Genomic DNA, 18,972 nt, shown 5'->3' with positions numbered 1-18,972 from the left:
TTACAAGTTTGAACATTTTACTTGATAAAGATGAGTATACTTTTATTTTGAAAATCAAAAACTCCATTAGGGATAAAAATTTCCTTTTGTTAGAAGAATAGAGATGTTCAAAAATTAATCTTTTTAGCAGCTTTTTAAGACGAAATGATCCTGAAGTTTTGGTTCCCATCAAAAACTTTGAAACTATCAGACCTGAATTTTCTGAAATCTTGTTTTCTGAGTGCCAACATTCAAATGACCATATCTTCTAAATTAATTGCTAGATTAGATGCTTTGAACCCACACTTTTAGAAACTGTAAATAACCTAAAACACCCCAAAATGAACTTGTTCATCCTTTTGCCATAACCAGTCAGAAATTATCCTCAAAATTTGGATACATGGCTCACTTCTACACACACAAACATGCTGATATCTCTCTTTGTTTTATTTTTCAGCCTCTGATGTGGTGAGTTTGGATGGCAGCAGCAGTTTGGTGTACAGACTAAATCCCGGGTCAAGGCGGGTTCAGAGAGATGTCATCACATTGAAGCTCAAAACCCTGAGAAACTCCGGGACGCTGCTGCAGGCAGAGGGAAGGGAAGGACTCGGCCTCCGTCTGGAGTTAGACAGAGGAAAGCTGCTGCTGCTGTTCAGACAAGGTGCTAATGTCTATTGACAGACGCAGAGAGATCATGACATATTTACATTGATTCCAATACAGTGGAGAATTTAATCTGCAGAGTTGGTGTAATCTATCCATGATGGCATTTGTTCTGATGAGGAGCATTTCCATTTCAGTCATTTGCACATCTTTCAGACCTTTGATTACCTTTTAAATGGATAATGAGGAAAACACGCACCTTACTTCCTGATCACATCAGGAAGTAAGGTGCTACTGGGAAGCAGCACTTTTTGCTGCATCCCAGTCTGGTTAAAGCCTTGATTGATGGCGCCCATTTGCTGCAGCATGTGTTAGGGCTGGACTCTTCTGGTCTCGATCCATGCCTGGTGTGTCTCTCTGTGTGTGCGGGTGTGTGTGTGTGTGTGTGTGTGTGTGTGTGTGTGTGTTTGAATAGGATTACACCAGCGGTTGTCATGTTGCCCTTGCTGAATCATCACCATCTGGCACCTCTCTCACCAGAACCGCCCGCTGACCACAGAAATACTTCATCCTCACATCCAGCTTCTCCTCCTGCCTTCTTCTCTTTGAACCCTTTTTCCTTTTTTTTCAGATCTTTTCCTGGATTTTCTCCTGATTTCAACAAACTCCAGAATTAGCAATAAAGATTGCATAAAAGTTTCAGATCTCTTTATTTCAACCCATTTTTTCGTAAGCGTTGCAATTATAATCAAACTAAATATTTTTCTACAATCAAGAATTTTGACTGTTTTGACAACAAAATGTGAAATGAAACAATGCTGTCTCACAAACAGCAACCAGATACAGAGCTGTTTCTTTCACCACCACGTGTGTTTCCATTTGCCTTAAAATTTCACAAATTTGCAATTACAAATTTGGAAACATGCCAATTTCGACAAACCTCGTGTTTTTTGCTAAAAAAGTTTTTGTGGAAGGAAGAGGTGTTTGTTTGGCTTTATTTTTATTTTGGGGGGGAATCACACAAGTCATGGGATCAACAACAGGATGTTGCGGATAAAGTATTATGTTGGTACAAAGCAAAAACAGAAAATCTTACCAAGTGTTTGTCTAGTTTCTAGTGTAAATATCTCTGCACACTTGAAAGAGGACACAACAAACTTGTAGGTATTTTATAAGCAGTATGTAGGAGCTTGTTTTAAGTAAATATTTAATTAATATTGATGAAAAAGGAATTGTTTCATTGGCAGATTATTCACTTATAACATTGGAAAAATGTCTTATTATAACTGAAATGATCTGCCAATGGAACTAATACTTTTTCATTAATTTAAAATTTTTTTTGACTTTAAACGAGGTGACATGTCTTGCTGAAAAGATACATGTATATCAGTTTTATCTTATTTCAAGTGTATTAAAATATTTTCATTAGAAACTAGTCAAAAAATACTCTAAGATTTTCTATTTTTGCAGTACACAACTCTACTTTGTGTGTTTTTTTTAAAGCCCACATTATTAAAGAGACACTATGGCTGAGTGAGTGGGAATTAAACCCATCCATTAAAATCACGGTACAAAGGCAGAAGACGGTTCTGAAGATACTTTCTTCTAACTACTTCCTCTCTGGCTTCACGTTTCTCTTTTAGTTTCCTGTTTTCTTTAGATTTTTATTAGACTTTGTTGTCTCCTTGATAACAAGCAGTAATTTGTCTTTTTAATCTCCAGATATACCATCTTTCGATCTGCTTTTTATCTATTATCCTGTCTCCCTCTTACATTACTTTGTATTTGGGTCTCTTGGTTGAATGATCTTTATATTTCTGATCCTCATTATTTCAGTTTCTGCCTTTCTCTTTGTTTTACTTTGGAAACTCTTCATCCACGGATCAGAAGTCTTAGTTTCAGACTTTGTAATTTCGTTCATCTGATTTGTACGTTGGCATGGAGCTCAGTCATGCTCCACTTTGCTGCACTAATGACGAATCAATCTCATTCAGAGAAGATATACTTTACTTTAAGAAGCAACAGTACTGCCTAATACAACATTTATTTTAAAACATACAGTAATCTGTAATTTACTCTAATTCAGAGGATGGAGGTCATCTGCTTATATTTGATTTTTGCACAGTGACTAAGCAGAATATAAATATAAAAAGATCTGCAGAAATCATATTTCCTGATACATATCCAGTTGTTTTTACTTTTTAAAAACTATAGTTTTTAAAAAGTGTAAATATCTACAGTTTTTAAAACCTATAGTTTTTAAAAAGTAAATTTTTTATCGTTCCAGACACTGGTCATAAAAGTCACTTTTATCATCTGCATGAGTTGTTAAGCATTCCGAAATAGTAGGTTACAAATAAATTAACAATTATGATCCTCTTAGGGATGATTTCTGTATTTTATGTTATGGTAAAGTTCATTGATTTATCAGCCTGGTGTGTTATGTTTACCCATAAATACCAACTCAATTCACATCAATTTTATTCATTTTACTTTAATCAAGCTATAAAAACAAATGAATGCTGATATGCATCTGAAATTTATGTTTGCGGAATTTTCAACACTAATATTCACGTCCTCTGCTGTGGCCAGTAATTATGATGATCTATCTATTTGTTTACATTATGATAAGTGATGTAATAAAATCCCTAACGGCTTACCATTCTCATTGCACACACAACATTTTCCTTTCCAGTGTTTGATAATTAAGGTTGGAGGTGATTAAAATGGCTACATCAGTGTATGAGGGATAATGCTGCAGCGTAATCAGACCTCCTGCTCAGCCTAATGAAATTTATGGTGGGATGTGATTTACAGTTACTTCACTGAAAGTATTTAGGACAGCTTTCAGGAATCAATTAAACAGCCAATCCGACCCCCTGCAGCTTTAATAAAACATCCCGTGGTTATTAGCATCTATTCATTTATAAATATGCTTTTTAGTGAAAGTTATGCTGAGTAAGTTGGGACAGTTTTACAGCCAGGAAGAAATTAATCTTATTTAGCGTCTTAATTCCTTTAGTTCCTCCCCACATTGAGACACAGTGGACAAAACTGATGATGTAAAACAGACACCTATGTTTCATCTTTTCATGTCTGGTTGCAGACTCTTTCTCAATATTCAATATTTATTATCCCATCAGCAAGGAGCTCATTGATTACAGGTGACCTCTATTACAATTCAGATCACAATCTGGTGCAAGGACTCATTTGCTCGGAGCAATATTTGGTTTTTATATTCGGTACCACAATTTTTCAGAACAAAAATTCAAAGCATTCCATTATATGATGGAGTATAAGGAAGATTGTAGATACAAAAGAAGAGTAATACATGTCCAGCAAAAAACCTGAAATTTTCAGATTAATATCAGAAATTTTCCAGGAAAAAAATCTGAAATTTTCCTAAAGTCAAAATTTTTCAACGTTTGAAACTCTGAAATTTCCTTGTTTTTTCTTACAAAATTATGGAAAAATTTCCCGGGGTTTTTCTAGTACGTTTTTCACTTTTCAAACTCACAAATTTCAACTTTTTTTTTTCTTTCCTAGATCATTTCTGACATTAATCTAAAATTTTTTGTCCTGGCATATTTTTGACTGTTTGAACTCAGAAATGTTCTTGTTTTTTCTAAAAAGAAATTACAAAATCACAATTTCATATTTCTTTTGGTGAAAATTTTCTACTCTTTTTTTTTTTTTTTCTACCTACATAATCCCTGATTTAAAAAAAAATTTTTTTATCACAATACCACAAAATCTATTCAATGCATTTCATTTAGATTTTCTGTAATGGACCAATAAAATAGTGTCTATGAGTGGAAAGAAAGTGATTTTCAAAATGTTTTCAAACATAAATCGGAAAAGTCATGCACCTATTGGTAAATGGAGTCCATTTTTGTGTAAATCAATATTTGTATAAATAAATACAATTGTTCTCTGATTATTCAATCCGTTTTCTGAAACATCACTGTCAATCATTGTGATGGCAGCATCAAAAAACATTCATATCCACAATCCCAAAAAAACTAATTCAGGGGCTAAAATATGGACAGATAACATTTAGAAGAAAACTTGTGACAGTTTAAGTGCAAACTTCCCAATTTTGCATGTTAATAATATATTTAGCTAATTGGACTGACTTTTACTGCCGTCAATCATCACATTAATGCATATTTTCAGTTGACAAAATGTATGTTAATCATAATTGATATTGTAATCCCACATATTTATCCTCATCATTTTCCTTCCAATTCACTGTTATGCACTACTTTATTGCAACTGTGATATATGTTCCAATATATATCACAGTTATATACATATATATATATATATATATGAAGCATACTGAAATTGAAATAGTGCGAGGGTTATGCTCTTTTTGCAAACTGTACATTTATTGATGCCTAAAATAAATGACCCTTTGTTTGAACCTGAAAAACGTTCAGTAATGGGTGGGTGGAGCTGCAGACTGTGATATGGAAGAGCAAAGACAGAGACTACTTCATAAATGAATATCAATTCATTCTCCTTGTTTGCACTCTCATATTGATTCCCGTTTTTACTTTTTCTTTTCAATTATTCAAGTTGTAATGAAATCCTCCCTCTGGAGAGATTCTATCATGCAATCCTCTTCCTGGTCTCACTACTTCATACAAACTAATAACTGTTCCATTGTTCCATTAATCAATGCAAGTCAAAAAATCTAATTTGTTTTCATGTTGCACTGTCGTTTTTTTATTGACTGCTGCTTCTTTTTGTTTTTAATATACAAAAACTTTCACAGTATTTTCCCCATTTAAGTGAAGTTGCATTTTTTTTTTACTTTAAACCTTTAGTGAAATACTTTGCACTGCAAACAACACAAAATCTCACAAAGTACTTTAGTCCAGTTTCTAGTCTAAATATCTTACTACAATTGAAATAAGACAAAATTAACTTACGAGGAGCTTTTTAGCAAGAGCTTGTCAATTATTCCTCAATATTGATGTGAACATACTTACTATATTGGCAGATTTTTCACTTATAGCAAGACATTTTTCCATGTTATAAATAGTGGAAATATAACTCTTTTAATCAAGTACTGTCTTACTTGTAATAAAGGAATTATTTACTTAAAAAAAGTAACTAAATGAGTTTTGTCTTATTTAAAAAAAAAACTTAAGATTTTGTGTTTTTGCAGTGTAAACTCGCAAAATATTAAAACATTTTTTTCTGTCTTTTACCAAACTTCACATTTCTCTCTGAAGTTAAAATTGATGTTGCCTCGCTAATATCTTATGCATTTTTAATGCCATATTGTATTCAGTTCTTTCTACTCTTCCGTCTTACAGCAGAAACAAGTTTTTTCCCCAGTTCTTTGGGGATTCTGGAATGCATCCACTAATTCGGGTCTGCTGTTGCTCATTTATGATTAATGATGCGTTCCCTCTGTAGTCTTTCAAATTAGGCTTCATAACATATTTGGCGTCTGTTTTTCGCTGCTGGTATATAGATGTTGACAGGAGTCTCCAGCGAATTTGGAGAAGGTGACCTCGCCGTGATCCCCCCTGTTGTCTGAACTGAATGAAAACATTCAGAGCAGAAAAGAAACTTTTACTCTATTGAAAACTTAATAACTTACTTTTTATTTTTTAGGTAGGACTCTATCTGCTGAACCTCAACGTCTTGCAGCTCTTGGAAGCCTTTTGGATGATCAGCATTGGCACCATGTGGCAGTGGAGCTACACGGCCTTCACCTCAACCTCACAGTGGATAAACACACACTGAGGGTTAAAATCCCGCCACAGGTCCACCACCTCGACATACAAGAGGTTTGATGAACTGAAAAGCTGCCTCAGCTAACAGCATAAATCCACAGTTCTAATAATGTGTGTTTGGGATCACAGCTGAGCGTGGGGGCAGTTCAGGCTCTCGGGTCTCACAAGCCATTTCACTCCAAGAGGAACTTCCACGGCTGCCTGGAAAACCTGCTGTTCAACGGTCTCAACCTGATCAAACTGGCGAAAGTCAAGGACCACAAAGTTTCTCTAATGGTAAGTTTAATCAACAACCAGGACTTACTCCTCTGCTGGGAGTATCTATTCAGACTGGTTTTAAAAGTAGATCTGTGGCTACGATCACACAGCAGGTCTTAAGGGTCAATTTATAAATTTTTTTCTGAAATCTTATGTTGTTGTTTGCAAGTCGTTCATGCGACCAATCAAATCCAACTGTAATGAGGCTTGTGTGTGAAAATTTATGTCCCCAAAGTGACCCGCATGCACGGGCGAAAAACGTTGACATTTCACAGCAGCGCATCGCTTACTGAAGTAACGATATACGGACCTGTTTATGGATCGATTTAAAAGTTTAGTCACCAATAAGAGCTGACAGGATTATAACAAGATAAATAACGCTTAGAAAAAAGCACAATTAATAGCAATCACCTTTTATGGAGCACTGACTGAAGCTTCTGTAAGGACGTCTGTTTGTGAAATCAGAGTCGAGAATGCTGGGATTCTGCTGTGATGCACTTCCCTGAGATAGATATCTTTCATAATTTTATAGTTATAATTTTCAGTCATTGTTTACATCCTGATTTACTGCGTCTGGCTTCTTCTGGTGCAAAATTATGACACGTCTCATAGGAATAAAAGCCGGGTAAAATGCGACATGCCTATTGACATGGCAGACATTTTGAAAACAATCAAATCTGCATCAGAATTGTTTTTTGGTGAATCTGTAGGGACACAAATCTGTTTGGTCTAGTATCTGGTGCAAATATCTTAGTACACTGACAAAATTAACTTACAAGTAAGTTTTCAGCACAACATAGGAGTTTGTTTTAAGTCTATAATTCCTTAATATTGATGAGAAAGTATTAGACATAAGTGAAATAGTATTTCATATAAGATATAAGTACTTTTTTTGCTGGGGTTAATTTTGGTTACCTGCTCACCTTTTTTAGCTCCGTCTTGAGAGGATGATGGTTCTTTATAAAGAAAATGGTAAAGAAACAAAAACATTAAGAACACCAGAAAGAGAAACTCGACATTTAAAGTGTCCTAATAGTGTTTTTCCCATTTAATTTTCTCTTTATTTCAGCGGTATCAGAGCCCTTCTGGTGTTTCTACAGACATTAAAGGAGCCATCGCTCTTAGGAGAAAGTGTGAGGAACTCCTGCTGGGGATATTTAAAGCAAATTCAAACTGTGGACGAACATGTTCAGACTCTTGAAGTCAGGTGTTGTAATGAGGCTCTAACTCTGAAAAGGACTGTCAGTAAACGTACGGCCACCTCTACTGCAGAAAACTACAAAGTGCTTTTTAACATTCTGCGGAGGACGCCTAACAAGAAAAGAGGTGGGGGAGATATCTTGTCAGTTCCCAGGGTTTTTAAGGTAACGTTTTCATGAGGCAATGAAGCCTACTGAGACTTGAATCATTGCACGTCATTTTAAGTGCACCAGAAAGAGTTTTTACATGTCATCTGTGCTTCCATTGCATTGTAAAAACAACTGGGGATAAAACTTCCCGTATATCTGGCACTGTTATAGTTTACTGCTGCAGCCTGAGCAATGGACAGTTTCATCGTCACTCCTGAAAACAATCTGATCATGCAGGGCACTCTCCTTTTTCTGTTTTTGATTTTTTATCTCTTTTACCTTTGCGTGAGGTGACTTTGGCATTTTAAGTGTTCGTTTCTAATCTTATCCCAAGCTTTGCTGTTATCAATATGGAAATACAGTTGTCCTCCTTAAGGAGACTCACTGATGAGATCACCGTGACAGAGGCCACATCAACGCGCCCTCTGCAGCTGATTAATATTCATGTTTTCTGTTGCTTTATCTCTTCAGTAATCATTTAGTTCACTCTAAGTTTTTTCTTTTTCTTTTTTGTTTTTCAAGGGCAATGTGACCTTTTCCTGTGCCGAGCCAGTTCCTGTTGCCGTGACGTTTCCCGGCCTCCAGAGCTTCCTCCAGTTGCCGTGGACAACGCCATCATCTTCGGGGAGCGTGTCCATCGGGTTTCAGTTTCGGACCTGGAACAAGGCGGGGCTTTTGCTCACCTTTGAGCTCCCTCAACAAGGAGGCGTGGCCTGGTTGTTTCTGAGCGAGGCGAAACTCCGCCTCCAGATCCAGAAAGGAGGACGGGTTCTGCTGGAGCTCAGTGCAGGTCAGCTAAACACCACTTCTAGACTGCAATTTAATCAGTAGTCATAAGAAACCGTGAACAAGTAGCAAAGTTTGGTCCCAGTTATATATCTGGATATGTTTCAGGATGTTGTGCATCCCTTAAAACAACGGGAACGAGTGTAAACATAGTTGTTTCCATTATATAGCTACTCCAGCAACACTTTATTTGAAGGAGTGTGCATAGGACTGACATAACACCTGACATAAACATGAAGGAGTCTTCATGAAGGTCTTCTTTAAGTGTTATTTAGTAAATAATTACACTTTTGATGTGAAGTTGCACTAAAAGTTCCATCAAAAGTCCTTTAAATGTGTCAGTTTTGAATTATTCCGTAAATAATTACACTTTTAATGCAAAATTTAATTAAAACGTCCATGAAAAGTGTGAGTTTTGCATTAAAATGTCATTATTTACCAAATGACACTTCATCACAACAGTGATAAACATTCCTTCATGCTTATGACAGTGTCATGTCGCTGTTATGTACACACCTTCAAATAAACTCTTACCACGATTCCAAAATAAATTGTCTCATGATTCAACTTACCCCAAAGCTACCACTTCAACTTTATTTGTACCCACACCTAAAATGTTACTTTTATCTCCAGTTTATTTGCAGCTATAGCATGATTAATATATATGTTAAAAAAATTAAAAATATGTATAAATATATTGTCTACACATAATTGCTAGAATAAATTTACTTTCAAAAGTGAAAACTGTAAAAATCGAAGCACTTTCCCCATTAGTTTCTTACATTTAGAAACTTTGTTTAATGAGGCATTCCTCCAAACTATTTGGCCACATGATGATTGTTTTTTTACTGATTCCTAGCATCCAGGGATGGCTCAACTTACCCCAATCTGGGCGATGAATTGATTTCATGGAGTAATCAAATGGTCTGTTTTCAAACATTTCATTTGTGGAGATTCTGGATTTTTTTTCTGTAATTCAGTCCTTGGGTTTCCATTGATCCACCCAAGCATGGCCATCTTGTTTGACAAGCATGTTTTACAGAATCTTTTTTTTCCAGGTCGATATATTTTGTTTATTAAGTTCTCATGTTAAGTTTGACAAACTTAATTTGACTACAAGTAACAAATTAACTCAATATTTTTAAAGTTGGTATTTCTATGTTGCTTCTTCACTATTAGAGCCTGGAACAGTTCATACACAAGCATGATTAACAGCGCAAAGACCCGCCTCCTGGATCTGATTGGATGTTTTTGACCAGGAGTGATGCATTTCTGCAAACTGCAATAGCAGCACTGGAAAGAGCTAGATTGTTTTTTATTTCATATGACACAGTCTGAATAAATATGTAAAAAAAAAACAACAAAACATTTTTTTGTAAAAGTTATATTCTGCATCTTTAAAGGGAATTTTAAAAAGATGTTGCTGTTGCATTATAATCTGAACATATGTTTTTTACTGATTGCTGGTAGTTAATCACATGGTGACCCTGAAGTATGAAGTTAGTCTGAGTAGCACAGAAGCTGTTAAAAACCTTTTGAGCCACAGATTTTCCTCTTCCTCACTTCATCTTGTCTCTAAACTCGGCGCCATCACTTTTGCTCCCGTTGGGATCTTCAGAGGTCACTGTGAATGTATATGGATTTGCAAAGTTGTTCTATCATTTACCGTTTGGTGAAGAATGTACATACAAAATCTATATACAATTTTACCTTATTAGCAATGACAATAGTTTTATGGATAAATATTAGATTACAGATGTTGTTTGGTCCCTAGAAGAGGACGCTGTGCACAATACCCCAAGATGTTGAAATTATGTTGTTGAGCAAATCGTTGCCAAAGGAAAAAAAATTGGCAAAGGACAATAATGAGATATTGATGCACTTCAGCAACAAACAGAGACTGAGGGCTGACGAAGCTCTGCGTGGGTTTGGACCAAGTCTATCACAGAAAGAGTGCAACTAACCTGCTGCTGTTATTTCTGCTGTCACAATGTATGACTGCGTCTTGAAATGCTTTCTTAATTATGAGACGTGATTTCCAAAAAGCTGGTGATAGGCTTGAACTGTAAACACTCTAAATCTTGCAGATTTAGAGTGTTAGATTTAGAGCAGACTGTTTTTGAGACGTTTCTAGTGTACATATCTTAATAAATTTGAAATAAGAAAAAATCACAAGTAATTTTTCAGCAAGATATAGGACCTTATTTTAAGTAAATTATTTTAAGTATAATTATAACAGGACATTTTTCCCCTGTTTGAAATAATCTGCCAGTGGAACTGATTTAAATCAACATTAAGGATTTCCTGACTTAAAAAAGGTCCTGTTTCATGCTGAAAAGTTCATTTTGTCTTATTTCAAATCAACTAAGATATTTGCACTAAAAACTAGGCAAAAATACTTTGTAAGATTTTGTGTCTTTGCAGTATAGATTAGAGTTACCACACTGCAAAAATACAAAATCTTACCAAGTTTTCTTTTAGTTTCTAGTGCAAATATTGTAGCACACTTAAAATAAAACAAAACTATTGTATAAATAACTTTTTAACAAGATATAAGATATAATTCCTTAAAATTGATGAAAAGATTTTTGTTCCACTGGCAAATTATTTCACTTGTAACATGAGAAAAATGTGTTGTTATAAAGTGAAATAATCTGCCAATAGAACTAATATAATTCATAAATATTAACGAATTAAAAGTTCTTGTATTTTGCTGAAAAGTTACTTGTAGGTTAATTTTTTTTATTTCAAGATATTTGTCCTAGAAACTAGGCCAAAAATCAGATTTTATGTTTTTGCAGTGTAATAAAGGTTTTTAAATCTTTCTTTAAGGTTCTGCACTCAGTGACGGCCAGTGGCATTCAGTGGCACTGACCTCCAGGCGAAGTCATCTGAGTGTCTGTGTCGATAAAGATGACGGCGCTAGCGCTCAGGCCAGCCCGTCATTTCCTGTCGCAGTAGAAAGTCACATCTTCTTCGGTGGTAAGAGCTGAAACAGATCCTAACTGAGCAGTTCAAACTAAAGAATTAAACTTCAGCATCATAACTGTCTTGTCTTCTCCTCAGGTTGTCCTGCTGGAGATGCTCCAGGGTGTAGAAATCACTTCAGTTCCTTCCAGGGCTGCATGCGTTTACTCAGTCTGGACGGCAGGATTATGGACCTGATCGCGGTGCAACAGAAGCAGCTGGGAAATTACAGCAACCTGCAGATTGACATGTGTGGAATAATCGACAGGTTTGTAGTTTAAACAATCTTGATTACTCTTTCTTAACCGTGGTGCAGACAGTTCTGGAAATTTATCTCTTTACACGGAAATTTATCTCTTTACACGTACAAAGACAAAGGTTTAATTAATGTGATACAGAAAGTGTGACACTTAAAAAAAGCTTTATTTGAACCTTTAAGATGCAGTTCAGAAAACAAATCTATCCTTCCGCTTCTTTCCATCCATTCATGTTCTCCTTTGTCCCTTCCTTAGCTCTTCCCTTCCTTCCTCCAATTCAGCATTTTACATTTTTAAGATATTTTATTGTTGGATCTGCAAGTGAAATCTCATCAAAGATATGTAGCTCCCAGCTGTAGCGACTTTTCTCTGATCATTCATAATCCACAGTGTTCAGGCGACTGTGGTCACATGTTTGTAGTCAACAAATAATTAGGTTATGCAACTTCTACTTTCTGAATTGTTTGTATTTACCTCAGGATAATATTTTGCATTTACAGTAATTCCCATGTGACAAAATGAAAGTATCATATTTTATGACTGCTCAGAATTAGCTCGAATCTCAGAGGTTAGAAAGATGCAGAAGGAAAGCTGATCGTATTTTTGTTTTGGCTTTACACCAAACAGAGGCACAATCAATGAGACAATTCCAGCAATTATAAACCCGATTTTAGAGCCTGAGAGGAACAAGACAGTCACTAAAAAACCCAAACACACACACAACTGCTCTCCACATAAACAAGCAGAAGATGTGAACATGGACTCAGACACTAGTATCCACAAATCCTTGGCAGATAGGGAGAAACTGCTTGAATGATTTTAATTAAATGTCTCTCAGGTTTTGCATCACTATTCATCAGACTACAGCTCCTCCACAAATCTGACTTTTCAGTTGGAACAAAGAGGAAAAAAAAAATCTGTTTTCCTGTAAAAACAGAAAATATATAGCGTGTTCCCTCTGTGTTACCCTGCAGATTTGATATGACCCACCTGGGACAATTTCTGCAGGAATGTCAGGTGGAAAATGAACTCAGCAACACTGTTTCAGCATGGTACCTTATATTCCTCAGCAGGTTATTACTGTATTTTCTACAGGGGGAGGGCTGAGGCAGGTTGGTGTTGCTGCAACCGGCAAAGAGTTTTATTAGACAAACAGTCCATTAGCAGCACAAATTGAATGCAATCCGGAGGGAGCTCTGCGTCACCTCTGTACCCCACAACTCCACACATTTTGCTTTTTCTACCTTAACAAACACACGTCTGTTCAAAACAACAGAACAAAAAAGTGCATTTCTTCAGAAGTCTATCATAAAAGGATTCAGCACTTCACAGAAAGCGGTATTTTTTTGTAACTGGACTGTAAATTGTTCGACTATTTTTATGCCAACTTAAATATTTTATGGTCACAGGAAAGACTTGTGCACGTCTGCGGTGCTCAACAAGCAAAAGGTAGAGAGTTAAATAAATGAGATCAATAAGAAAAGTGATCTAAACAAAAGCCTGCTGCTAACCAGACGCACTTGACTGTCTGATCATCATCATCAGTAGCTGCGTTTCCATTACAAATGTGCGCAAAATTTTGGCCGTATTCCGCAAATTATGGAAAAAACAATTTCAGTGTTTTCATTAAAATTACGTGACTATGTTTCTTCTTCTTCTTTAGATTTTAACGGTACCTTGCATCCACTGTTGGACTACTGCCATTTCTTGGATTTTATTACTCATTGCCCTTTGTCAATTTCAGCTAATGAGATCAGTATTTCTCAAAAAATTAAATATATTTCCTTTTCCTTCATTACTATGAAGCAACCACATTTTCAAATTTCAGTTCCTTATTCAAACCTATTTCCATATTCAACAATCAAATAAGTTTATTCAAGCAATAAATATCATCCTCCAATGACTTCCTGTCGTCTTCTTCTTCGTTGTTTTTACCGGTGTCAACATCCGGTTGTTAATCGCATTAAACCAAAGTGTTCTCATCGCGGTTTTGCGAAATAAATCAATTTTGAGTGGGCAAACATCTGATAAACCCCAAACTCAGAATAATTACAGGAATCAGCAGACTAAAGAAATGTTAAAATCTTGAAGAATCCTTCTGTATTTGTGTTTTAGGTGCTCTCCGAGTCGCTGTGAACATGGCGGCCACTGCAGTCAGACCTGGACCGTCTTCCACTGCAACTGCTCCGACAGCGGCTACAGCGGCGCCACGTGCCACAGCTGTGAGTCAGAGAAATAGGAGCATTATTCCTACGAATAAATGTAGAAGTTTATTTTTAAGCTTACATGTTGTGCTTTTAGACTTTAGATTTTTACACTTTATCTGACTTTTTAAAATTTTAAATCTCGGTTCCTTTTAATTATTCGCTTTCTGTTTTTACAAATCTGTTTTGCTTGTTTGGTTAAAATAATGTATTCGCTGTAAGTTTCAATAAGTTTAACTGTATAAATATTGCATTACAAAAACAAAAATCTTAGTTTCTAATGCCATTATCTTAGTATAAATTAGTTTTTTTTTCAAGTATACTAAGATATTTGCACTAGAAATTAAACTAAAAATATGTGATAGGATTTTGTGTTTTTGCACTGAACAAAAAGTTTAAGTGATCGCCGATCATTTAAGATTTTTTTTCCGGTTACATATCTTCCTCACTTTCCTTCCAGTTTTTAATAACTCGTTGCAAAACCTTTAATCAAGATTTAGTAGCTTCTGCAATTTCTTTAGATGTTTTCTCAATGATTTGTCCCATTTTAAATAAACAAACGTCTTTATAGGACCCTGGGATGTGTCTGTCTACATGCTTTTCAAAGAAATCAGTTGGAGTTAAACAACTTGTTGCCTGCTGAAAGTTAATCTTCGATGTAGCAATTATCCGGAAGGAGGTTATTTGCAAACTCTAGTCAGAGGCATTTCTTGTCCAGTGTGTTTCCATGGGAAGCAGCTATCATGATCTTTTCCAGCAGTGTTTGGTCTCCATCCCTGTCTCTGCTCCTCTAGGCGACTTCCTGACGATCTTCTCATTATTTTTCCTCCCAGCTGTGTATGAACAGTCCTGTGAAGCGTACAAACACAGCGGCAACACGTCAGGATATTTTTACATCGACGTGGACGGCAGCGGACCCATCAAACCACAGCTGGTCTACTGCAACATGACAGGTATCACACACACACACTGCAACTCTCCATTAAGTCATAACTTTGTTTTGAATGCTTGGAATTTGCATAATTGCAAATGATGATTCTTCACTCATCTCTGCCTGATTCACTTTATTTTCTACCTGCCTGCCTGAAATGCTTTCTCTCCCCTGGTGCACGATCATCTTTATTATGATAGCATTGATGTTTCTTGTGCTTTTTTTAAATCTCCATCATAACATCATTCTGTCATCCATCCTACCAGCTTCTTACCTGCTTACATTGTAATAGAAACAGTGATAGGACAGTTGTTTCATAACATGCAGCGGTTTTGGTGAAAGTCAAAATGTTGTAGCTTGTATGTCTGCAGGGAATTGATCACAATCATGTATATTAACCTGACTGAGGGCAAAGACTCTATGTTCGGGATAAAATCTGTGAAAATTCCTGTCACTGTCTCGTCTTTAACAGGTTGTTTTATTTCAGTCGTTGCTGTAGATTCATTTCTGACAGCAGCAAGTGTTTCCACTCAACTCTTATCTTCTTATTTGATTAATTTTAACAAGCTTACATAATTAATTATTTGCTGATTCAGAAACACAACATCTTACCAAGAGTTTTGGTCTAAGGGAAATGAGTATAAACTACGTTAAAAGTAACTTCTCAGCTTCTGTTTTAGTTTAATAATTCCTTAATATTATTTAAAGTTATTTATTACAAGTGAAACAATCTGCCAATAGAAAAGGATATTTTGCCATGTTACAGATCAAATGTCTTCAAAGTGAATAGTACTTCCTCATCAACATTAAGGAATTATTGACTTAAAACAAGCTCCTATATCTTACTGAAAAGTTACTTGTGAATTAGTTTTGTGTTATTTCAGGTAAACTAAGATATTTGAACTATAATCTGAACCCAAAATAGTAAAATTTTGTTTATTTGCAGTGTGGAGTGAATTGATCTGGTTAAAAGGATTAAAAAAATAAAGTTGAAGCTGGATTTAAAGATGAATTTCACTGGATCATTTACACTCAATTGCTTGAAAGTAATAATTAAATCAACACATTTTTATGTTTACAGAGAGCGACACATGGATGATTATCCAGCACAACAACACTGAGCTGACCAGACTGCGACCGGTTTCTGGTGTGGACCAACAATCGCTCCACTTCAGCTACTCATCTGAAGAGGAGCAGCTTTTAGGCTCCATCAGCCAATCAGAGCACTGTGAACAGGATGTATCCTACCACTGCAGGAAGTCCCGCCTTCTCAACACCCCAGGTAGAAATGCTCTCGTGTTTTCTTTATTATTTCAAGGCAGAACAATTAAAAGTGGTATTATGAATCACGACGATGGATAAAACTAGTAAATATAGCCGAAATATCTCTTTATTATTCACTTTAAGTGGGAGACAAATGTACTTACAGAAGAAAAAAAAACAAAGAAATTTCATGTGGAGTATTAAAATGTTATGTTTAATTAGATTGCGGTTATTTTGCTCTTTGTTTTGTGCAGTTAAGAAAAATATGTTATTCTGGAGGAAGTCCTTGGTCTACATTCTTTCAATACGCCGTTCTTTTGATTGAATCATTTTCTTAATTTTCTGTCCTGTTTGCTGTGCTACAGCTTGTTTAAATTTCTGTTAGACTTGATAATAAAATCAAATTCTTAGTGAAGAATTTTAAGGCAAGTCTAGGTTATTTCAACAAGTTGATTTTCTTAAATGATGTGAATTATAATTAGTCAACAAAAGACCCCTAAATATAATTTACATACAAACTAACAACTAGCTTCTCCATGTGTTTGATATTTGATTTTTATGTTGATTAATTATAATTATGTGTAAAGTAACCTGAAGTCCACATGGACGTTTGGAGTAAACTCTTCCAAAAAAACATTGATAAAGAGTTGATTTCTGTCAAAGTTTTCATTGTGTGTGTGTGTGTTTCAGAGGGGTCTCCGTTCAGCTGGTGGCTCGGCGGCCGCGCCCCCGGCCGTGAGCAGACGTACTGGGGAGGAGCTCATCCAGGCAGCCAGCAGTGTGGCTGCGGCCTGCGGGGCGACTGCGTGGACCCACAACACTACTGCAACTGTGACGCAGACAGATTGGAGTGGTACTGACTAATATAGACACATACAGTCATCTGTCATGTGGTTTTCCAATCATATTTGGACATCCATCCATCCAACCATCTATCTACACTCGCTTATCCTTGCAAGGTTGCAGGGGAGTTAATGGTGCCTATCTCCAGCAGCCATCATTCGAGAGGCGGACAGATCGCCAGTCCATCACAGATCAACACAAAGACACACAGGACAAAACACACACACACACACACCCACACACTCTTATGTAAAAATAATTTATTGTAGTCTATTAACTTGAGAACCCATGCAAGGAGAGGGAGAAAATTCAAACTCCAGTGAAATAATCTGCAAGTGAAACTAGTTCCTTTTTTAAATTACGAAATTATTGACATAAAACAAGCTCTGTTTTAGCAGTTTTGAAATACTTTTAAGGAATAATAATTTTACATATCCTAAAGAAAATGTCAATAAGTGTCAGTAATATTATTTTATAACTCTTTTTCTTGTCATTAAGTTTGAGACCATCTACAGGATATTCTGCAAGAACACAAAATCTTACCAAGTAGTTTCTGTCAGTTTCTAGTGCTAGCATATTAGTACACTTGAAATAAGACAAACTAACTTATATTAATTAAAGTTTTCTAAGGTATTTGCATTATAAACTAAACAGAAACTACTTGGTAAGATTTTGTTTTTGTAGTGCAAAAACTTATTGATAAATATAAACTTGCAAAATGAGGTCAAAGGCCAGATCCTTATCCTTCTGAGATACTGTGGAGTGACTTGAAATGCCCTGCTGTATCAGCATCATTGATCATTTGACTAGAAATAAACAATATGGATGCTATTCTGTTACATTCTTCCTCTAACTGCTGATACAGACTAAAAACAGCAGCACTTTCTGACCCCGTCTGCCTCACTGTGCCGCTTGCCACACAGAAATGATTAACGATCAACAAAGAAAACATGTCAAAATCAGAATGAAGTTATACGAACGCTCAGCTGAAATCAACACGCAGAAAATAAACGAGCCGCTCGCCACATCTGAACCTTTCACCTCGCTCCGCTTCACACGAATGACTGGCAACGCACCATTTGCAACTTCAGTAGTTTAGCAAACACCAAATCATCTGGAATAAACTGACAAGGCAAAAACAAAAAAAACCCTGCTTTAACCTTTGATCATGTTGTAAGCACATAGCAACACCCACCCATAAATCCTGACTTCCATTACAATGTTTTCTCACAGAAAAGAGCTACAACTGCTGCGCCTCAATATTTTATTAGGCATAACATATTCTGTGCATCTCTGCTGTCAGTCCTGGTCGTTGGTTTTTGCAATCCTGAATTTTTACTCTGCAAAAATGATAGCAAATATAAAGATGAAGATGTCCGTAAAAGTTTCATTTTGAAACAACACTGCAAAAATACAAATTCTTACCAAGTATTTTGTCTAGTTTCTAGTTCAAATATTTTAGTACACATGAAGCTAACTTAAAAGTAACTTTTCAACAAGAAATGTAAGCTTGTTTTACTAGTTATACGTTACGGGAAAAAGCCAGTGAAATGCTATCTAAACCCACAACTAGTCTTAATAACAACAAATCAAATTAAAATGAATATTAATTATTTGCACTTCAATCCAGGTAAAGTCAGCAGCTCCAGCAGGTTAGTAAAGCATGGCGGGCCGCCAGGCTTACAGTACACTGGGGGAAACCTGTCATATAATGTTGTAGCTAAATGTGTTGTACATCCATATGAATCTGCAAGCTATCAATGAAGGAGCAGTTTGGGC

At 35.9% G+C, this 18,972-nt stretch overlaps 1 protein-coding gene across 3 annotated transcripts in view; it reads left to right on the top strand.

The window, feature by feature from the left end:
- Positions 1-18,972, top strand: part of cntnap3 (contactin associated protein family member 3) — a 102,721-nt gene that overhangs the window by 47,277 nt on the left and 36,472 nt on the right. For 2 of the 3 annotated variants that reach the window (XM_044134461.1, XM_044134458.1), the window contains exons 5-14: positions 437-640; positions 6,214-6,389; positions 6,465-6,611; positions 8,465-8,732; positions 11,561-11,710; positions 11,795-11,963; positions 14,068-14,174; positions 14,951-15,109; positions 16,169-16,369; positions 17,041-17,203. In XM_044134461.1, the coding sequence (XP_043990396.1) occupies positions 437-640; positions 6,214-6,389; positions 6,465-6,611; positions 8,465-8,732; positions 11,561-11,710; positions 11,795-11,963; positions 14,068-14,174; positions 14,951-15,109; positions 16,169-16,369; positions 17,041-17,203 (1,744 nt within the window). The remainder of the gene's footprint in view (positions 1-436; positions 641-6,213; positions 6,390-6,464; positions 6,612-8,464; positions 8,733-11,560; positions 11,711-11,794; positions 11,964-14,067; positions 14,175-14,950; positions 15,110-16,168; positions 16,370-17,040; positions 17,204-18,972) is intronic. The other variant, XM_044134459.1, reaches the window with a different exon arrangement.

Source organism: Gambusia affinis, linkage group LG12 (genome assembly GCF_019740435.1).
Source record: "Gambusia affinis linkage group LG12, SWU_Gaff_1.0, whole genome shotgun sequence".
In the NCBI taxonomy this organism is placed as follows: Eukaryota; Metazoa; Chordata; class Actinopteri; order Cyprinodontiformes; family Poeciliidae; genus Gambusia; species Gambusia affinis.
The sequence above is the reverse complement of the archived record's forward strand: the minus strand, read 5'-3'. Positions and strand labels throughout refer to the sequence as shown.